The sequence below is a fragment of the Miscanthus floridulus genome, chromosome 5, assembly GCF_019320115.1.
Source record: "Miscanthus floridulus cultivar M001 chromosome 5, ASM1932011v1, whole genome shotgun sequence".
Taxonomy (NCBI): domain Eukaryota; kingdom Viridiplantae; phylum Streptophyta; class Magnoliopsida; order Poales; family Poaceae; genus Miscanthus; species Miscanthus floridulus.
In genome coordinates, this window is record NC_089584.1 from 727,118 (window position 1) to 746,221 (window position 19,104).

The following is a 19,104-nucleotide window of genomic DNA, read 5'->3' on the forward strand; positions in this document are numbered from 1 at the left end:
TGTTAATTTACGAGATTATAGTAACTCCTTGCTAAGTGGTTTACTATAACGTTATGGTAAATATCTCTATATGTTATAGTAACCAAACTATCGTAAATATGTATTAACATTATCGTAAATTAGTATATAAAATTATCGTAAATAGAGTTGGCTACAGAATAACTTATTTTGTAGCTGACTACTGAATATACTCTCCCTATATATATATATATATATATATATATATATATATATATATATATATATATATATATATATATATATATATATATATATATATAACACATCGACATGGAAAATATTGTACTCCGTATCGTATACTAATTGAAAAAGGCATGAATAAAGAGGGAACATGCAAAATTGCTCTTTAAGTTGAAAAACGAGGACAATGGAGGGAGTAAGTATATACGTATATACACATATATAGCCGATGCATGCATGAGAATATACAGCTTCTTCGTTTCGTCGTAAACGATCGTGAATTATTTATTGCTAGCTGATTTGATGTAAGAGAAAAATATTATTTTAACTTATAATTCACGACCGTATTAGAATGCATGGGAAGTGGGTGGTGACAGGAACATGCCATGTCAGTGTGGCAACGTGTGTTTGTTGACGACTGTCAGTGTACTAGTCCACATACTACAGTACTATCAGTGCATGACTGCAGGCGCAGCCAGAGAGATGCGAAATCTAAAGCGAGAGCAAGCGAGAATCAATCAGCTGATGGCGTTCCACGCGTAAAGTCGAATGTTATACTGAGGATGTCGTATGAGGTGTTCGGATACTAACGAAAAAAATAAATTATAGAATCCGTCGATAAATCACGAGATGATTAGGCTTAAAAGATTCGGCTCGCAAAGTAGTCGTAATCTGTAGTAATTAATTTTTTTAGTCAATATTTAATACTTCATAAATGTGTCCAAATATTTTATGAGATATGGTGTAAATCTTTAGGAGAGAAACTAAAACTGGATCGTTCGAATCGCAATCCATATCAGTTGGCAGGTGAATATTTGGATGTGTGGGAAGGCGTCTGCTTGCGAGCTGACTTTAGTCGTCAGCCCAGCTAGCCCTAGCTAATACTAATATAAACGTAACCAGCTGAAGCTGATTGATCGAGATTCTAATCTAACACTCCATTATTATATGTATATAAAAAGCTATGAGCTGAGAGGATCCGTGATAATTGGCCTTTTTGCCTTTGAGCTTTGTTTAGCGCTAATCCCTTGGATTCTAGCGTATGAACTCTAGCAGGCCCTAGGATATTCTCCTCGCCTTTCCTCGTGCATCCATTTCCAATTTGCAGTGTGCAGTGTGCAGTGTGCATGCACACCCTTAGAGGCCTAGAGGCTATGCTAGCCCCAGCCGGCCAGCCCTCTCTCTCTACACACACAGCCTTTCCAAAGGGACACAAGATTCCTTTCCAAAGTCCACAGAAAAAACATTTCGCTTTCTTTACTTCTCTCTCTGGCTCTTTGGTCCCCTTTGGCCTTTTGCCTGCCCTGCCCTTGTGCCTTGCTAGGGAGGAGGGAAGTGAGCTATGATGCTTTGGGAAAAGAAAACTAGGGGGTGTTTGGTTGACGCTGCTAAATTTTAGTCGTTGTCTCATCGGATATTTGGATACATGTATAGAGTATTAAATATAGACTAATTACAAAATTAATTATATAGTTTGTGACTAATTTACGAGACGAATCTTTTGAGCCTAATTAGTCCATGATTTGACAATGTTTTGCTACAGTAAACATATGCTAATGACGAGTTAATTAGGCTTAAAAATTCGTCAAGTGGAGTACTGACGGATTATGTAATTTGTTTTTTTATTAGTATTCGAACATCCCCATGTAATATCTTTCCGACACATCCTCCTAAATTTTAGTAGCCGGATCCGAACACCCCCTAACATGAAGGCTTGGGAAAAAGAGAAGCCTTGTCAACATGGGTATGTTTGCTTTTGCTTGAATTGCTTGGATTGACCTTGGCCACTGCATGCATGGACCATGGCTGTTTCTTCTAGGACGACTAGGCTTCAACAACCATGCATATGCATACATAATAAATTCCATTTCATTTCATGTTAAACTAGGAGCAATTTATCCTGGTGTCCCCTACCTAACTCTATCCTACCTTTCCATAATGTTATGACTTAAAACTAAGGGTGTCTAGCTGTCTATGTACATATGTGTGGAACTACAACAGCTAGCTAGTAGTTTTTGTTTTCAATTTTTTGCTGTGCACCCCCCCCCCCCCCCTCCAGTGTTTAATGGAAGCCTGTTGAGCCTACCTTTTTTTTTTTGAAAGGTCACCAGGGACGAAGTATCCCCACTTGAATTTCATTACCACATATTCCGGCAAGCCGGTAATGGTACCAATTGGAGAACTCTTGTGCAGCCCAAACATGCTACAGAAACATAGAGAAATCTTTTTAGGAAAAAGAACAAAACATTCTACCATCGACTTCACACATTCAAATATTGTTCACAGCCATTGGATTTTATTTGCTTCTAACTATCCACCTTTGATTATTTTTTAAATAAACCCTCAAATTTATCGCCCACATCTGAGTATTAAAATAACACGTTTATGGGGTCCGAGACAAAGAAAGATCAAGACAACATGTAATTTTGAAACTATGAAGTTGATAGGTCTGAGGAGGTAGAGGTGCAAGGGGGTTGTCCGCGAATCCAAAAATATGGGCTTATTTTTTTTGCGAGTAACTCATATCATAATATTAGGATTATTTTGTGAATTCATTGAAAACCTACTTTGCATCACTATGAGAACATCCTTTACTAGTTTCTTCACTGCAGTCCTAGGTCTATGAACCTCTCAGCTGGATCATTCTGTTATATTACTATATGTAACTTTTAAAAGAAATTTGTGTGAGCGGGTCCTGTAGCTCAGTTGGTCAGAGCGTTGGTCTTATGAGCCGAAGGTCGCGGGTTCAAGCCCCGCCAGGACCAATTTTGAACCTTTTTTACTTTTTACCTCTCCTATATTTTTCTCAGGCACATTCTTTTGTTCTTTTTGCACAGTCCATTTTTTAAACCAGATTCTTTTCTTCTTTTTGCACAGTGATAATCTTTTATCCTTTATACTCCTTCTGTATTTCACTCAAGTTTGTTCCTTTTGCCAAAAGAAAATATTAAAGAAAAAACAGAGAAATGCACATTGGTCTCTTTTTTTTTAACCCTTTCTCGGGTAGGGTCTTTTGCTCTTTTTGCACAGTGATCATCTTTTACCCTTTATACTCCTTCTGTATTTCACTCGAGTTTGTTCCTTTTGCCAAAAAAAATATTAAAGAAAAAATAGAGAAATGCACATTGGTCTTTTTTTTTACCCTTTTTACTCCTATATTTTACTCAAGTTTGTTCTTTTTGCAAAAAAAAACCCAAAATTGAGACGAAAGAAGAATAGTATTAGATTATAGCTGGGTACATCACCACGTTACAAGCACTCTGGACTACATTACATATATCCAGAAACTGATTTTCATCTAAATTGTATCCACGCTGTGAATAGCTCTAGATCTCAAATCCAAACCCGTATGACGCTTCGTATGGATGACCGCACAGGCAAACACTCGGCAAAAGCCTAAGAACAGATGCCCAACAAACGACGGCCAACATTCCTGCAGGTGGAGTTTAGAAACTTCTTCTTTCTTGTGTCTTCCTTCTTCTTTCTGCCACCGAAGAATGAGGAAGACTGATCTGAAACTTATTCTCCCTAGTGCTTCATTGTGGCTAGATCCTAACCACAATAAAAAGGAGAAGAGACTGAAGAAAATTATTCTATAGTGGTGACATCATCTCCGCCTTGATGTCGTTGTCTAGAAAGAAAAGTCTACATATCATCATGCCGATGAAGTTGCCGACGCCGTGGTTGTCACACTCATCTTCAACAGAGCTGTCATGGAAAAAACGATTCCATCCTACTCCCTCACCCGTCGGCGGAGAGGAGCAGGAGATAAATCTCAAAACCAAGAAACTTGGCATGGAGAGACCCTAACCCTAATGAGTCGATCTACTAGAAAGCTTATTGAAAAAGATGGACCCCACTCCCTCCGCCCTTCGGCGAGGTGTTAGAGAAAAGCCATTGCCATCGAGGGTCATGCAGAACACTTTGTATCAGCGACACGAAGCGTAAGTTGCATTGATTGACAAACGAAAAAAATGAGAGAAGAACTAGCATTTGGTTTTGACATAAAAAATTACTTATCACTTTTCCCCTTACCTTCTCAACAATAGCTTACTGTGTTCTGGAACAAAAATGATATTGTTAACTTGTAAGTAATGAAAATACGGTAGCAATTAGAGCTATGAGCCATAATTAACAAGTCATAAACAATTAGTAGATGTAGTATGAACCACCATCATATTAAAGCAAGTGGATTTAAAGAGATACGTGCATTTTTTCACTTGGGCTTGAAGGTTTTTAGTTGATTTTGAAATACCACCTATCATGAATGGCATGTCACAGTGTAAATGGTGTTATTACCTTCTGCAAGTTTAATAATGCAATGGTAATTTGGAGTAAATTTTGAGAAAATATGTGGATATGGACGCTTTGTACTGAGCTTAAGCCCGATCCAGACATATATAATTAAGATGTAAGCTCTTCATGGTATGTTTTTCTTTTGGCGGTCATTTTATGTAGAAATTCTTTGCGTAGCGCAACAGTGTCACAAGCTCAAGGAAGTCCCCTTTCAGATTTGCAGATCACCTTCTAGAAGATGCCTGAACCAAGGCTGTCCAATTTAATTGAACAGACGCAAGATTCAGTCATTCACTGCAGCGCTAAATGGAGTCGTCGGCGGCCTCCCCTTGAAGTGGAATAGGCCAATTTCCTTTTAAGTACTTCGCTATTCCTAAGAGTCATAGAAAAACTTGATAACAAATATTGGACATTTGTTGAAGAACATTTTCGAACTAAAAACTAAGTAGTCGTAAGCTACGAAAACTGCTTGCTTTCTTATGGTGGTTGATTACTATTGGTTAATGTTGTTTTGAACACGATTTCTAAAAAAAAGTAGTTTTGAACAACCTTGCCATGCATGTGTATGATGCATGTCTTCTTTAAAAGTAACACAAGCTATTCTCAAGAAACTAGAATTTTATAGATCATGTTTTTTCTAGCAAGGGAACAACCATAAGAAAAATTATAGATTGAAGAAGTAGCGCGTTTTATGATTGCCAAAGGAGCAAGGTGGCTTGGGAGTTTAAAACCTTGAATTGCATAATTTCTTGCTCCTCGGTAAGTGGTTATATAAGTTAATAAAGAAAGACAGAGTTGCCAAGAGCTTCAGAAAGAAGTACCTTAAAGACAAAATCATTGGTGAAGTTTGTTGGAAGCCAGGAGATTCTCACTTTTGATCATGCTTTATGAAGGTTAAGGACTGATTCTTGGATTTGTTCAGTTTTAATCTCCATAATGGCACTCAAATAAATTAGGTTCTGAAAGGATAAGTGGTTAGAAAACTTGACTCCTAAAGAGCAACATCCTTCCCTATATCATATTGCAAGAAAAAAGGCATATTTATGTTGCTCATGCCCTCAACTATACACCTATCAATTTAAGTTTTGGAAGAGCATTAGCGGGGGACAAGTTCATAAAGTGAAATGAGTTATTTGCAAAAGTTGCATTAGTGCAACTAGATGACCAGCATGATTCAATCAAATGGTCCCTTAGATCATCTGCAAGAGTTCCTAATAAATTGCTTGTCAAATCTATGATTACTTCAAACTCATAAAAAAGAGTAAGGAGAGAATTTGTTGTTTATCTCCAATCATTTTTAATAATTTTCTCCTAAATTTAAAAGGGGCGACCTCGGTCTTTCCTCAATCCTCTCATTTCTCCTTCACGCTGTCAGGATCATGTGTGTGAGGACTTCACCTCGGCCTTCCAGCTAGTATCATGTGCTTTGTCCTCTTGATCAGTGTAGTACTAACTTGAGGGTTGCAAGAGGGTCGCTGGAGTCCCCAACCATGATCTCCACTAGCAGCTAAACCGCATGATCAAGTCATAGAGTTACATGCCATAAAACCAACCATCAAGAATCATATATCACAAGAATTGTACTTGGCAATCATTAAGAAAATTTACAGTTTGCAATAAAGAAATAAATTATGAGGGTATCTATCGATTTGTCTAATACGTATCCCAATATCTATGGTCATGCCCTCGTTACATTCGCTTCATCAAAGTAACTGCAGCTTCTGGGGGACACCCATACCTATTCTACTAAGCCATTGACTTCACTCAAATTTGACTTAAGTGATCACCAAATCTTCGGCACATGTAAACAACTGACTTATTCCAACATAAGTATTTGGTGGATGCAACATAGAGAGGTAATTAATGGGCATTTGTAAGATTACGAAAATCATAGTGTAGGTTAGAGTCAGTGTTTTAAATAGCAGGCTATAACATTTAGTGGAGAGGTCTGTTCAGCCGCTATATCGTCGTTGTATCACGCTATTTACTACAACTGTGTTGTAGCGGTAATATCCCGAGCTGCTATAGATCCGCTATAGCACACTATTTAAAACACTGGTTAGAATAGAACATGATATGCTATGCTCAAGTTGCTACTCATTAAGTGAAGTAATTAAGTAAACATGTAAGCATATGAACAACTCAAGTACAAGTTATAACTTACACTCACTACTCTGAAACTAGAAGTAAGAACAATAGAGATATCATCTAATGATATTTATGTCTTTGAAAGGTCCTAAATGGCTAGAGGGGGCGAATAGCCTAATAAAATTTCTACAAAACCACTAGAGCAGCTAATTAGTCAATTAGAAAGCGAAGCTTTTTGTTCTAGCTCTATAAAGGGTTGCAAGCCACCTATCTCAACAATTCTAGTTAATTAATGTCTCTAGATCAATCAATGGCTAAGTCACTACTCACTAAAAGCTCTCAAACATGCTACACTAAAGAGCTTCACTAAATGAGCTACTCAACTAACAAGCAAGCTCTCAAACTAGCTACAATAAAGAACTTGCTACACAACTATATATCAATGTAAATACAAGAGAGTGAGTAGGGTGATTATACCGCCGTGTGAGAAGAGAGATGAACCAATCACAATATGAATACCAAGTGAATCACCGGGAGAATTCCAATCACAATAGACACAAGATTTTTCTCCCGATGTTCACGTGTTTGCCAGCACGCTAGTCCCCATTGTGTCGACCAACACTTGGTGGTTCGGTGGCTAATAAGTATTTCACAAACCTAGCCCAACAAATGGACACCGCAAGAACCTACCCACAAGTGAGGTAACTCAATGACATGAGCAATTTACTAGAGTGGTATTGGTGTTTCGAGTTACCACCAACTGAGTAAATTTCTAATATTACGCGTTTGGCTCGGATGGTGTGCTTAGAGGACATGAGGTTTATACTAGGTTCGGGTAGAAAGTCCCTACGTCTAGTTCATTGCTGCTGCTCATGTTACTAGCACTGTAAGTTTGTAGTAGGGGATACAAATGGGTGAGAGAGGAAAAGGATCCCAAGTCTCTGGTGGAAAGAGTGAACGGGTGCTGAGAGCTCGATCAGTTGCTCAGCCGTGTGTTCGTGTCATGTTCTTGTGTGTTTATCTCATGTTCTGATAGGTTCAGGGTGATTCGATCGGTCCTTTATGGTTTGATCCCCTCCATGGGACGTCCTGCCTTCCCTTTTATAGGTCAAGGGAAAGCATGGGTTACAACAAAGGAAAAGAGAACAATGAGAGAGAGAGAAGAAGTCCTTTAGGATTGCTGGGTCCTTCTTATCCTTCATGCGGGTCCCGCTGACCCTATAGATGTTAATAGGGATAGCTCCATGTCATGGCCGTGTCTGTTATTGGCACCATGCATAGGCATCGTCTACCGGTCATGGCATTCCATTCTGTCACAGCGAACGTCGTCGTGAGCTGATGTGCCTGTCAGCGTTCGTACGGGGGTTAGGTAGAACAACACCAGTACGCCCGACGCTGTTCTTGATGTGAATCCTCAGTATGGCCCGTCATGGCCATGGGTTACATCGGGGCATGTCGGTCTCTTCCTTGGTGTTAGAGTTTTGACCCAGGCCCATACGTTTGGACCTAGGGTGGTTGGTGGTGGTATGGGTCCCCATCAGGTGAGGCAGAGCCCATGGCCTTAGGGGTCGAGCGAGGCCGAGCACAAACCCAAGGGTCAGGTGAGGCAGAGCCCATGACCTCGAGGTTGGGCGAGGTGGAGTCCAGTGGCCTCAGGGTCAGGAGAGGCAAAGCCTGCCCCCTAGACGTCGGGTGAGGCGGAGCACAAACCCCAAGGTCAAGCAAGGCAGAGCCCATGGCCTCGGGGTCAGGCGAGGCAGAGCCCACCCCCTAGAGGTCAGGCGAGGCATAGCACAAACCCAAGGGTCGGGCGAGGTGGAGCCTGTGGCCTTGGGGTCATGTGGAGCTATAGTCGCACTCATGACTGCTCGGATGAATCAATGTTGATGGTCATTAGCTCCTTCTCTTTGGGTACCCTAGTATTGGTCCTCGACAGTAGCCCCCTGAGCTTGTAGAGGAGTAGAATACACCTTTGGAGGCTTTTCTGAATGGGAGGACTCTGAGGTCCTTGGCCTTTTCTTGTCGCCCACTGGTGTGTCCTAGGGATGGTGATTCCCTTTCATCATGATCGGGCCTCTTGAGGGTATAGCCATGAGATTTGGTGGGTCAGAAAAAGTCTTTCTTGATTTTGACCCCTATGGGGGTCTGTCGTTCTACGACCATGTGTTCGGTCTCCTTACGAGTCCAACTTTCCTCAAGCCCCTACATGTAGTAGGGGTCTGGTCAAGGGTCGACTTGTCTTCGTGATCATCTTCCCTTAAGCATTTTTTGATAAAATGGAGCAGCCAAGCCATGCTATGATTTTCCTCTATGGACGAGCCATGGTGCTCGGTGAGTTGTTAACGGGCTAGTCCGAGTGGGGCCCTGGCATCCCGTTCATGGGGGTCTAGCTTGGGTCAGCTGGTGACCTTCTCTAGATTCTCAATGGTCAATCCATATAGTTCTTAGGTCCGTACTGATCGGTCCCGAGGGCTCTCTGCCTTTCTTCAAGGAAAAACTATGGATCGTATCCAGTCCGAGGCTCGAACATGGGCCGGGACACCCATATCCCTCATGCACCTAGTTATTGGCCACTAGCGAGCCATCCCTTTCCACCCCACACTCTAAAAGTGCCCGAAGCAGTTATCGAACCCCTCGGTGGGACAACCTTCGAACTCCTAGGCTTAGACGGGCCGTATGAGCAGTTTTCAGCTTCATATCCCTCTTACCTATGATGGGTCATGGCCCGCTCGGGGAGGTGAAATGTCCAGTGAGTTTTCTGAGGGGACAACCATAGGTTGCATGCGCATGCCCTATGATGAGTCATGGTGATAGGTCATGGTAGGCGCGGAGATCTAGGTGGACGGTAGGGGTGCGTCGGCATCCAACTTCGGAACTAATCGGGTCGACTGAGTACCCGTCCATAAGGCTCTCGATGTCCAACAAGGGGTGGCACTCATAGTGGTTCTACCTCAAGAATGACGTCGCCGCCCCTCTACTAGAGTTCATCGGGCGCCTGATTGAAGAGGCCCTAGAGTAGTGGAGGAAGTGGGGCATCCTAGAGAAGGACAAGAAGAAGATCCAAGACCACATCGCCGCCATCCACATCCTGAAGGAGAATGACCTAAAGGGGTTAGGAGTCATCAGGGCTTACCACGCGAGGAGGGTGGTGCCGTTGATGACGCGCGCACTCCCGCTATACGCTGATGGCGCTCGAGGCATCATTCGACTGGAACCGCGCTCGCTAAGGGAACGCTCCCCAACTCCAAGATCATGCAATGCATCAAGGAGGTGATGGAGCCTTTGTGGGAGGACATGGGTGCCGCTGTGGTAGAACCCCCTAAATTATAGGGCCCACATGCACCTATCACTATCCAATGACCTCTAACGACTATGCATATGTTCCCGTTAACTTAAGAAGACTATCGGGTGTCCTCAGGAGAACCCTGAATCATCCACGATTTTCCAAGCAGGATCCATTATAGAGTCATTACAGTATTACAATAGTTTATTCATTAATATACATTTGAGTAAAATAGTGGAAGTCTTACAGTAACTTAGTTTACAAAATAGTTGTTTCAAACCTTACAAACTAAGTATGATTATTATTACAAACCATCGTAGGGGAGTGGCATTAGTAACATAAACATAACACACAAAGAAAGTGCCCTGTCCAAGGACCACATATTTACTTGTCATCATCGATTTGAACAACAGTCATGTAGCACTGGTCCAAAGCAGACCTGCTCATGAGTCTCACCTGCAACAAGGGTTAACGAACCCTGAGTACAAAAGTACTCAACAAGACTTAACCAAAATAAAAACTGATAAGACTCAGGAATGCAGGCTCAGGGATTCAAGGTAAGGCTTTAGCAATAAACAAGGTTCTTTTGCATAAAAGCTCTTTAAAAAGATTTTTTCTTTCAACATAGAACCCTCATCATGATCAGATATGAATTTGCCATGATCCGTATTGAGATCATGAACTTCATATCGAACCCTTTCTCAAATCTTCCTCAAGTTTCATTTATTAACTATGATGATGAATAGTGAGTTGAGTCTCCATAACCGAGGAGCAACGATGATTCAAACTGATTATAACCCAGCTGGGGATTCTCAACCATACAACATATGCAGGTCCCCGACCTACATATACCAACCCACCCTCAGATCCTCTAAAACAAGAATGGGTCCGCGCCACCCGAGAGCATAGTACTCCACCAATCTAGCCCATTGCCACATGGGTACATGCTACTCCCGCCATCTCTCCACTCCTAGTGCGTGAGTAGCCATTCTCATAATAGAATAGCCGAGTTAAGGCTTACCGGAGCATGTGGCCAGTACTACAAAGTCTTAGCTCAAGCAATTCAACAACGGACGGTTCTTAATCGACACAGGCGGAAAGAACCCGCTCACAAGACATCCATGTCTTGTGGCTCTCATACACCGAGTCCGCCCGGTCTAGATTTATTACTCCACATGCTCATATCTCATGACAACATAAATAACCAGTCGTATCCAAGAAACCATTTATATCTCACAGGTGACCGGTAATCACCCGGCTTTTATCGTTCTAAGCATGGCTAAGCATAATTAAGCATTCTCAGATTGAAACGGGTAACAAGGTTGATATGGAAAAACAAGGTTGGTAATGCACCAATTAGGTTTCCACTCAACTCCTAATCACTTAATGCAGTATTTGAAAGCAAAAGCGATATAAATTTGTAAAACACAAGGTAGGTTTAAATGCATCTAGGGCTTGCCTTGATTGTCGAAAAAGTCAAGTTCCGGGGATGTTCCACATAGATCAAACCCGACCTCAATAGGTGGATTAACTTCCTCAACAACTTGGTTAACTACCATGTTCTCACTTTCGTTCACTACACGTAGTAACAATGCCATGTTTAATATGATGCACGATATAAACCATGATGCTTGATGATAGATGAAAAAGTTAATAACTTGAATACAACTTTCCTTCGTGGTATAGTTGCAAACCTACAACTAACTAAACCTTTTCATAAACTCAAACACTTACTTTAAGCACCAAGGATCATTATATGCTAAGGACCCAAGGTCATCACCCAATCCAAAAATTCAAACAAAACCTAAGTCATTAGGGTTTACTATTTGTTTTTATTAATTAATAACTAATTAATAATTATGAAATAAATCAACTTTCTCCAAATGAGCTCAAAATTTTGACCCAGGCCCATATGTTTGGACCTGGAGTGGTTGGCGGTGGTATGGGTCCCCATCGGGCGAGGCAAAGCCCGTGGCCTTGGGGTCAGGTGAGGCGGAGCACAAATCTAAGGGTCAGGTGAGGTAGAGCCCACCCCTAGAGGTCGAGCGAGGCAGAGCACAAACCCCAGTGTCGGGCGAGGCGGAGCCTGCAGCCTTCGGGTAGGGCAAGGCGGAGCCCACCCCTAGAGGTCGGGCGAGGCGAAGCACAAACCCAAGGGTTGAGCGAGGCTAAGCCTATGGCCTTAGGGTTGGGTGGAGCTATAGTCACACTCTTGACTGCTCGGATGAATCAATGTTGATGGTCATTAGCTCCTCCTCTTCGGGTACCCAAGTATTGCTCCCCGACAAGTGGCTTTTGGCACTTCGCCGAGGAATAAGCCCAAGAACCCCTCACAAATATATCCTTGATTGGGGGCAGACACAATCACCAAATCCCCTCACCAATCAACAAATCACCAACCATCTAGGTGACGATAATCACCAAGAGTAATAAGTAATCCACAATCACAAGAATCACCTAGTGCAACCAAGTATGATCTCAAATGCACACATTAGGGTTTCCCTAACCTCTCATGAATGAGCACCAAGGTTGTAGAAGGAGAGGAGAGGGAGGAGATGCTCTTAAAGCTCTCAAAATCAACACTAGAACTCGATCTCTCACTAGAATGGAGCATAAATCCTTGGGAGTGAGAGAGTTGAGAGAGGAGAGAGCTTGTTCTTCCTTAAGGGTTTAAAATGAGCAAGTGGGGAAGAAGAATGAGCAAGAGATGGGAAGAAAGGGGGCTTTTCCACCCCTCAATCCCCTCAGCCCACGCACATGACCAATGGGGCGAAGTAGATCTGAGCTCAACTAGAAATTCCACCTCGGGCCAGAAAAATTTCCAGGCAAATGCGCTTTTGACCGTTGGTGTGGGAGGACTCCCGCACTGGAAATTCCAGCTTGGGTGCAATGATTTTCTAGTTAAATAAGTGCAACAACCAGTGGGGGTCTGCCTAAAAAATCAGCATAGCTGAGCGAGAAATTCCAGACGCAACCCTCTTTTCTTCTCCAAATTCACCCTTTTCAAGTGCTAACTTTTCCCAAGAGTACCAAAACACTTTGGCACTAAAGTTATCATTACTCAACCATATTTTCTAGGTTTTTTATGCATCTCACCACGTACGTCACTAAGTGCAATGTATATGCAAATGAGACTCACACTTAGTGGCAGTAGATAACCATTGCAATTAAAAATTTCCCCTCTTTATAGTACGGTTATCTATTCTGAACCCGATCATGCACACTATTGTGTCTTGATGGGCAAAACAAAATGGCCTTAGGTTTTATACCTTTGCCTTAAGCCCATTTTGTTTTCCCCTTCTTTTCCAAGTTGGAGCATCATCACCATCTCCATCACCATGAGTGTCATCTAGATCCACCTTGGTGTGAACCATCCTTACTTCAATCACAACACTTAGAGAGAAGGTTAATCCACAATGGTTTAATCAATTAGTCAAAACCAAACAAGGCTTTCAGTCTTCGAAAAGAACTCTGCATAGGTGTACAATTGTACCCACATGGATATTAAGGATGAACCTCCACATCTATCTCGTATAATGGTTGCCTCAAGGTTCCTACCTTTCTCCAATGTGGCCGACTAGCCCATGAAAGGTACGACGATGAGCTGAGGTATGTCAGGGACCAATACTAGGGTACCCGAAGAGGAGCTAATGACCATCAACATTGATTCATCTGAGCAATCAAGAGCACGACTACAGCTCCACCCAACCCCAAGGCCGCAGGCTCTGCCTCGCTCGACCCTTGGGTTTGTGCTCTACCTCGCCCGACCTCTAGGGACGGGCTCCACCTCGCCTGACCCAAAGGCCACGGGCTCCACCTCGACCGACCCTAGGGTTTGTGCTCCGCCTCGCTCAACCTCTGGGGGTGGGCTCCACCTCGCACGACCCTTGGGTTTGTGCTCCACCTCGCCCGACGGGGACCCATACCACCGCCAACCACTCCAGGTCCAAACGTATGGGCCTGGGTCAAAACTCTAACATCAAGGAAGAGACTAGCATGCCCTGATGTAACATGTGGCCATGATGGACCATACCTGAGGATTCACATCAAGAACTGTGTTGGGCATACCGGTGCTATTCTGCCTAACCACTGAACGAACGCTGACAGGCGCGTCAGCTCACCACGACGTCTGCTGTGATGGAATGGAATGCCATGACTGACAGATGATGCCTACGTATGGTGCTAGTAATGGATAGGGCTGCTATGTGGAGCTATCCCTATTGACATCTACAGGGTCGATGGGACCCACATGAAGGATAAGAAGGACCCGATGATCCTAAAAGACTTCTCTCTCTATCATTTTTCTCTTTTCCTCTGCTGTAACCCATGCTTTCCCTTGGCCTATAAAAGGGAAAGCAGAGCATCCCATGGAGGGGATCGACCCATCAAGGACCAATCCAATCACCCCGAACCGATCAGAACACGAGATAAACACACTAGAACACGACACGAACACATGGCTGAGCTACAATCGAGCTCTCAGCACCTGTTCACTCTTTCCACTAGAGACTTGGGATCCTTTCCCTCTCTCGCCCGTTTGTACCCCCTACTACAAACTTGCAGTGCTAGTAACATGAGCAGTAGCAACAAACTGTATGTAGGGACTTTTTTCCCGAACCAGTATAAACCTCATGTCCTCTAAGCACACCATCCGAGCCAGACACGCAATATTAGAAATTTACTCATCGGTGGTAACTCGAAACACCGATAGTTGGCACGCTAGGTAGGGGCCTTTTGCGCATCTCGATGTCCACTTTAGGTCTTGGATGGCCAGTCATAGTGTTAGCTGGGTCCTAGGGGCGCACGTGTGCTTTGGGGACCTAGACTTCATTGTCACAACAGAGGGAGAGTTGGCACAGGCTCCCACCGATGCCAACCTCTCCACTCCGCCAGCCTCGATGTGATCGCCAAAGCGCTTGAGGAGTTGTAGCTTCATGCACTAGAGGCTCATGCCTCCAGAGCGACCAACTCCTTGGCTTTGACTATAGGAGGTTAGAGCACCAGCTCAGTGCCTTCCTAGGACCCCGACAGTCCTAGGAGGACCTATGCCACCTCACCTTCTTGTTCACCAATGTCATGGCGCACCTTGCTAGAGGAGAGCCGCTCTCTCTAGAATACCTCATCTAGAGCGCCCTGACAGCACTCCCGTCTGGTCTCTGCAATGCTGCAGAGACCGTTGGCCACCTTGTGGTGCAACACACTCCTCCATCCCCCACGAACGATGAGTTTGTGGGGATGACTGAATATGTCACAGAATCTTTCCATGACCTCCTCGTAGGAGAATCAAAGTCGCCCTTCAGCTCTGACTCCAGCAGGGGGAGCCATCATTCCGCTCATGAATGTTTCATGGTAGGTACCCTCGAGGGACATGTCGAAAGCATCCATGAGGGAGAGGCTACCCCAACAAACAACTTTGATGATGAGGTCAAGAGGGATGTAGGGCCCCACCTCGCCTGTGGGTAGAGCAGCTGAATGCCCGGCACCAAGAGCTCAAGGAAGCATGACTCTAGCTTGAGTAGGAATAAGCAGAGCTCGAGTGAGAGATCGAGCACCATAGAGATGGTGGGCATGTGCGCACCATGGCCCACAATGTGAACCAGAGGATCATCTATGATGATGAAGCCCTCCCACACTTCACCTGGGCGAGCCAGAACATCGCTGCTACGATAGCCTTGCTCTAGGGGCTTCTAGGGCCCATGACGCTAGAGGATCATTAGGCCCATCATGAGATTCACATGCTACTCGAGCGTGCGGTGGCATAGCAGGCCAAGAGCTCATTGTCCCAATGATGCGAGCTCGACGCCAACCAGCGCACGCCCTCAGAACGACCCAATAAGGACGTGTCAGTCCACCAGGCGCCTTAAGGAAGTAGGCCACACATCGTGGTCCTAGTGCATGAGCACCTCGACCGCCACTATGATACACATGACATCCTTGATGCCCATAGGCATGCCCATAGTGATGCAAGGGAGGGGCTAGCCACGGATACCACCCTTGTCGTGGCGAATGCTACGATAGTGGCAAGGACTGAAGCCCGAGCCCCAACTTGCTGGGTCCTCAGGCCTTGGACCGACACATCCTCAACATCGTCTTCCCACCACGGTACCAACCATCAACCAACATTCTAAAATACTCTGGAGAAACGAACCTTGGACAGTGGCTCAAGGATTATCGGTTTGCTTGCCAAGCCTATGGAGTAGATAATGATGATTTCATTATCCGCAACCTTCCATTGTTCCTGGATGATTCAGCGTGAACATGGTTGGAACACCTTCTGCCCAACAGAATCCAAAGTTGGGCAGACCTAAAAGAGATATTCATGGAAAACTTCCAGGGCATAAACACACATCCTAGGAACCCATGGGATCTCAAAAACTGCCGATAGAAGACTAGAGAAACCCTTTGTGGGTACATTCGGTGCTTCTCCCAGCAGTCCAATGAGCTACCCAACATCGCCGATGTCGACATCATAGGAGCTTTCCTATCTAGGACCACCTATGAGTTCCTGGTCCATAAGCTAGGACATAAGGGCACTTGAACAACCAAGGAGCTCCTTGACATCGCCACCAGCCATGCCTCGGGTGAGGAGGCGGTCGGAGCGATCTTCAACCGCCTCAAGGGCAAGGCAAAGCAGGGCGAGGATGCCGATGAAGGCGCATCTAACAATACTAGTAAGAAGAAGAACAAGCAACGCCGTGAGGGCTCACTCGTGGCCACTATCGATGGCAAGGGGGGTCAAAAGCCCACCGAGGGTACCCTAAAAAACTTCAAGAAGCTACTCGAAGGGCCATGCCCAAACCATGCCTTCCCTGTCAAGCATCTATATAAGGACCATGACCTTATGAAGTGGTTCTTGTTCGAAGACCATGCCTTCCACAACCTCAATAAGAGGGAGCATAGGGCGGACCCCAAGCTAGCCACAGACGATGCCAAGGGGAAGGATGGTGGCTTTTCGACACTAGATGGCTGCCTCATGATCTTTGGAGGGTCGGCGGCCTATGACTCCAAGTGCCAGTAGAAGCTTGCACGTCATGAGGTCTATACGGACAAACCAGCCATGCCTTCCTTCCTCTAATGGTCGGTGTCCGCCATAACCTTTGATCGGACCAACCACCCAGAAAGCATCCCATAGCCGGGATGATATTTGCTCATGGTCAACCCGATCATCGGCATGAAGCAGCTCACCAAGGTACTGATGGATGGAGGCAACAACCTCAACATCATGTATGCTAAAACGCTCAATGCCATGGGCATCGATTGAGCGCATGTTTGGCCAACCTTCGGGGATCCATCCAATTATAGGATGGAGCTCCTTACCTTCAAGGTGGTCAGGTTCCATGGAACCTACCATGCCATCCTGGGACATCCATGCTACGTGAAGTTCATGGCCATCTCCAACTACACCTATCAAAAACTAAAGATGTCGAGTCCATGCGGGGTCATCACCATTGGTAACTCCTTCCAGCACGCCTATGAGTGCGAGGATGAGTGCTACGAGCACGCCATGGTAATTGTCACCTCCAAAGAGCTCGCGGCCATCAGAAAGGACATCGCCATAGAAGCACCTGACCCCAAGTGGTCACTCGAGTTAGTTGAACCTATAGAGGGCTCCAAGGAGGTCCTCATAGACCCCAGCGGCTCCAAGGGCAAAGTGCTGCGCATTGGCACCATGCTTTCCTCTAAATAGGAAAGCACGCTCATTGACTTCCTCTGTGCCAATAGAGACATCTTTGCGTGAAAACCCGTGGACATGCTAGACATTCTAAGAGAAGTCACCGAGTATGGCTTGAAGATCAGGCCAAGCTCTAAGCGGGTGAAGTAGCGCCTGTGTTGCTTTGATGAGGAGAAATGCAGGGTGATCAGCAAGGAGATTGCGATGCTTTTTGTGGCTAGGTTCATCAAGGAAGTATACCACCCTGAGTGGTTAGCCAATCCCATTCTTGTACAAAAAAGGAGTGGGAAATGGAGAATATGTGTTGACTATACGGGTATCAACAAAGCATGTCCAAAGGATCCATTTTCTTTGCCACGCATAGACCAAGTAGTCGACTCAAACTCAGGGTGTGAAACCCTTTGCTTCCTTGATTCGTACTATGGGTACCATCAAATCGCGATGAAAGAGTCCAACCAGCTCATGACATCTTTCATCACCCCATTTAGATCATTCTGCTATGTCATAATGTTGTTAGGTCTGAAAAACATGGGGGCTATGTACCAGCATTGCATGCTCAAGTGTTTTAGGGACATCATCGGGTGAACCGTTGAGGCCTACATGGATGACATTGTGGTCAAATCCAAATGGGCTGACTAGGTCATAGCTGACCTAGAACAGACCTTCATGAAACTCCAAGCAAACGGCATCAAGCTCAATCCCAAGAAGTGTGTTTTTGGGGTCCCAAGGGGTATGCTATTAGGTTTTATCATTTTTGAGCATGGCATCGAAGCCAACCCAGAGAAGATCTTGGACATCATGAGGATGGGCCTGATTCAGAACATAAAGGGGGGTAAAGTGAGTTATAGGGTGCCTCACCACGCTCAGCCGCTTTATCTCATGCCTCGACGAATGAGGTCACCCCCTCTATTGGCTCCTAAAGAAGGATGACCATTTTGAATGGATGTCCAAGGCCTAGAAGGTACTTGACACGGTCAAGCAGCTTCTGACGAAGGCCCCAATCCTGGTCCCCCCGACCGATGGGGAACCGCTTCTGCTCTACATCGCAATGACCACGCAAGTGGTTAGCACCGTCCTGGTGGTAGAGCAAGAGGAAGAGGGACATGCCCTCAAAGTGCAGTGCCCCATATACTACATAAGCAAGGTCTTGTCCAATTCCAAGACCCGCTACCCCCAAATCCAGAAGCTCATGTACGCTATCCTCATCACCAAAAGGAAGTTGTGTCACTACTTCGAGTCACATCCAGTGACGGTCCTAATGTCCTTCCCTCTCGGTGAGGTCATCCAAAACAGGGATGCCATGGGAAGAATCTTAAAGTGGGCATTCGAGCTAATGGGTCAAGGCATTTCATTGTAGAGTGGACCAAGGTCCAAATGCCGCTAGCAGTCATCGACTAGGAGTACTAGATGATGTACTTTGATGGATCACTGATGAAGAAAGGCACTGGTGTGGGGCTAGTCTTTGTTTTGCCCCTTGGGGTACGCATGAGATACATGGTTCGCATCTATTTCCCCTCGTCCAACAATGTGGCCAAATATGAGGTGCTCATCAACGGCCTGCGCA

At 44.8% G+C, this 19,104-nt stretch overlaps 1 protein-coding gene and 1 non-coding gene across 2 annotated transcripts; both read left to right on the forward strand.

Moving 5' to 3' along the window:
* The first annotated feature begins 2,892 nt into the window (after positions 1-2,892).
* TRNAI-UAU (transfer RNA isoleucine (anticodon UAU)) lies at positions 2,893-2,966 on the forward strand. Its single transcript has one exon. It is a non-coding gene; the product is annotated as a tRNA-Ile (tRNA).
* A 14,205-nt stretch (positions 2,967-17,171) lies between these two features.
* Positions 17,172-17,555, forward strand: LOC136451235 (uncharacterized). The gene has a single exon (XM_066451959.1). The coding sequence runs from the start codon at positions 17,172-17,174 to the stop codon at positions 17,553-17,555; it is 384 nt and encodes a 127-aa protein (XP_066308056.1).
* The last annotated feature ends 1,549 nt before the right edge of the window (positions 17,556-19,104 follow it).

Coding starts and splice junctions, on each gene's coding strand:
- LOC136451235 (XM_066451959.1), top strand. CDS start 17,172: ATGGAGCTCCTTACCTTCAAGGTGGTCAGGTTCCATGGAACCTACCAT.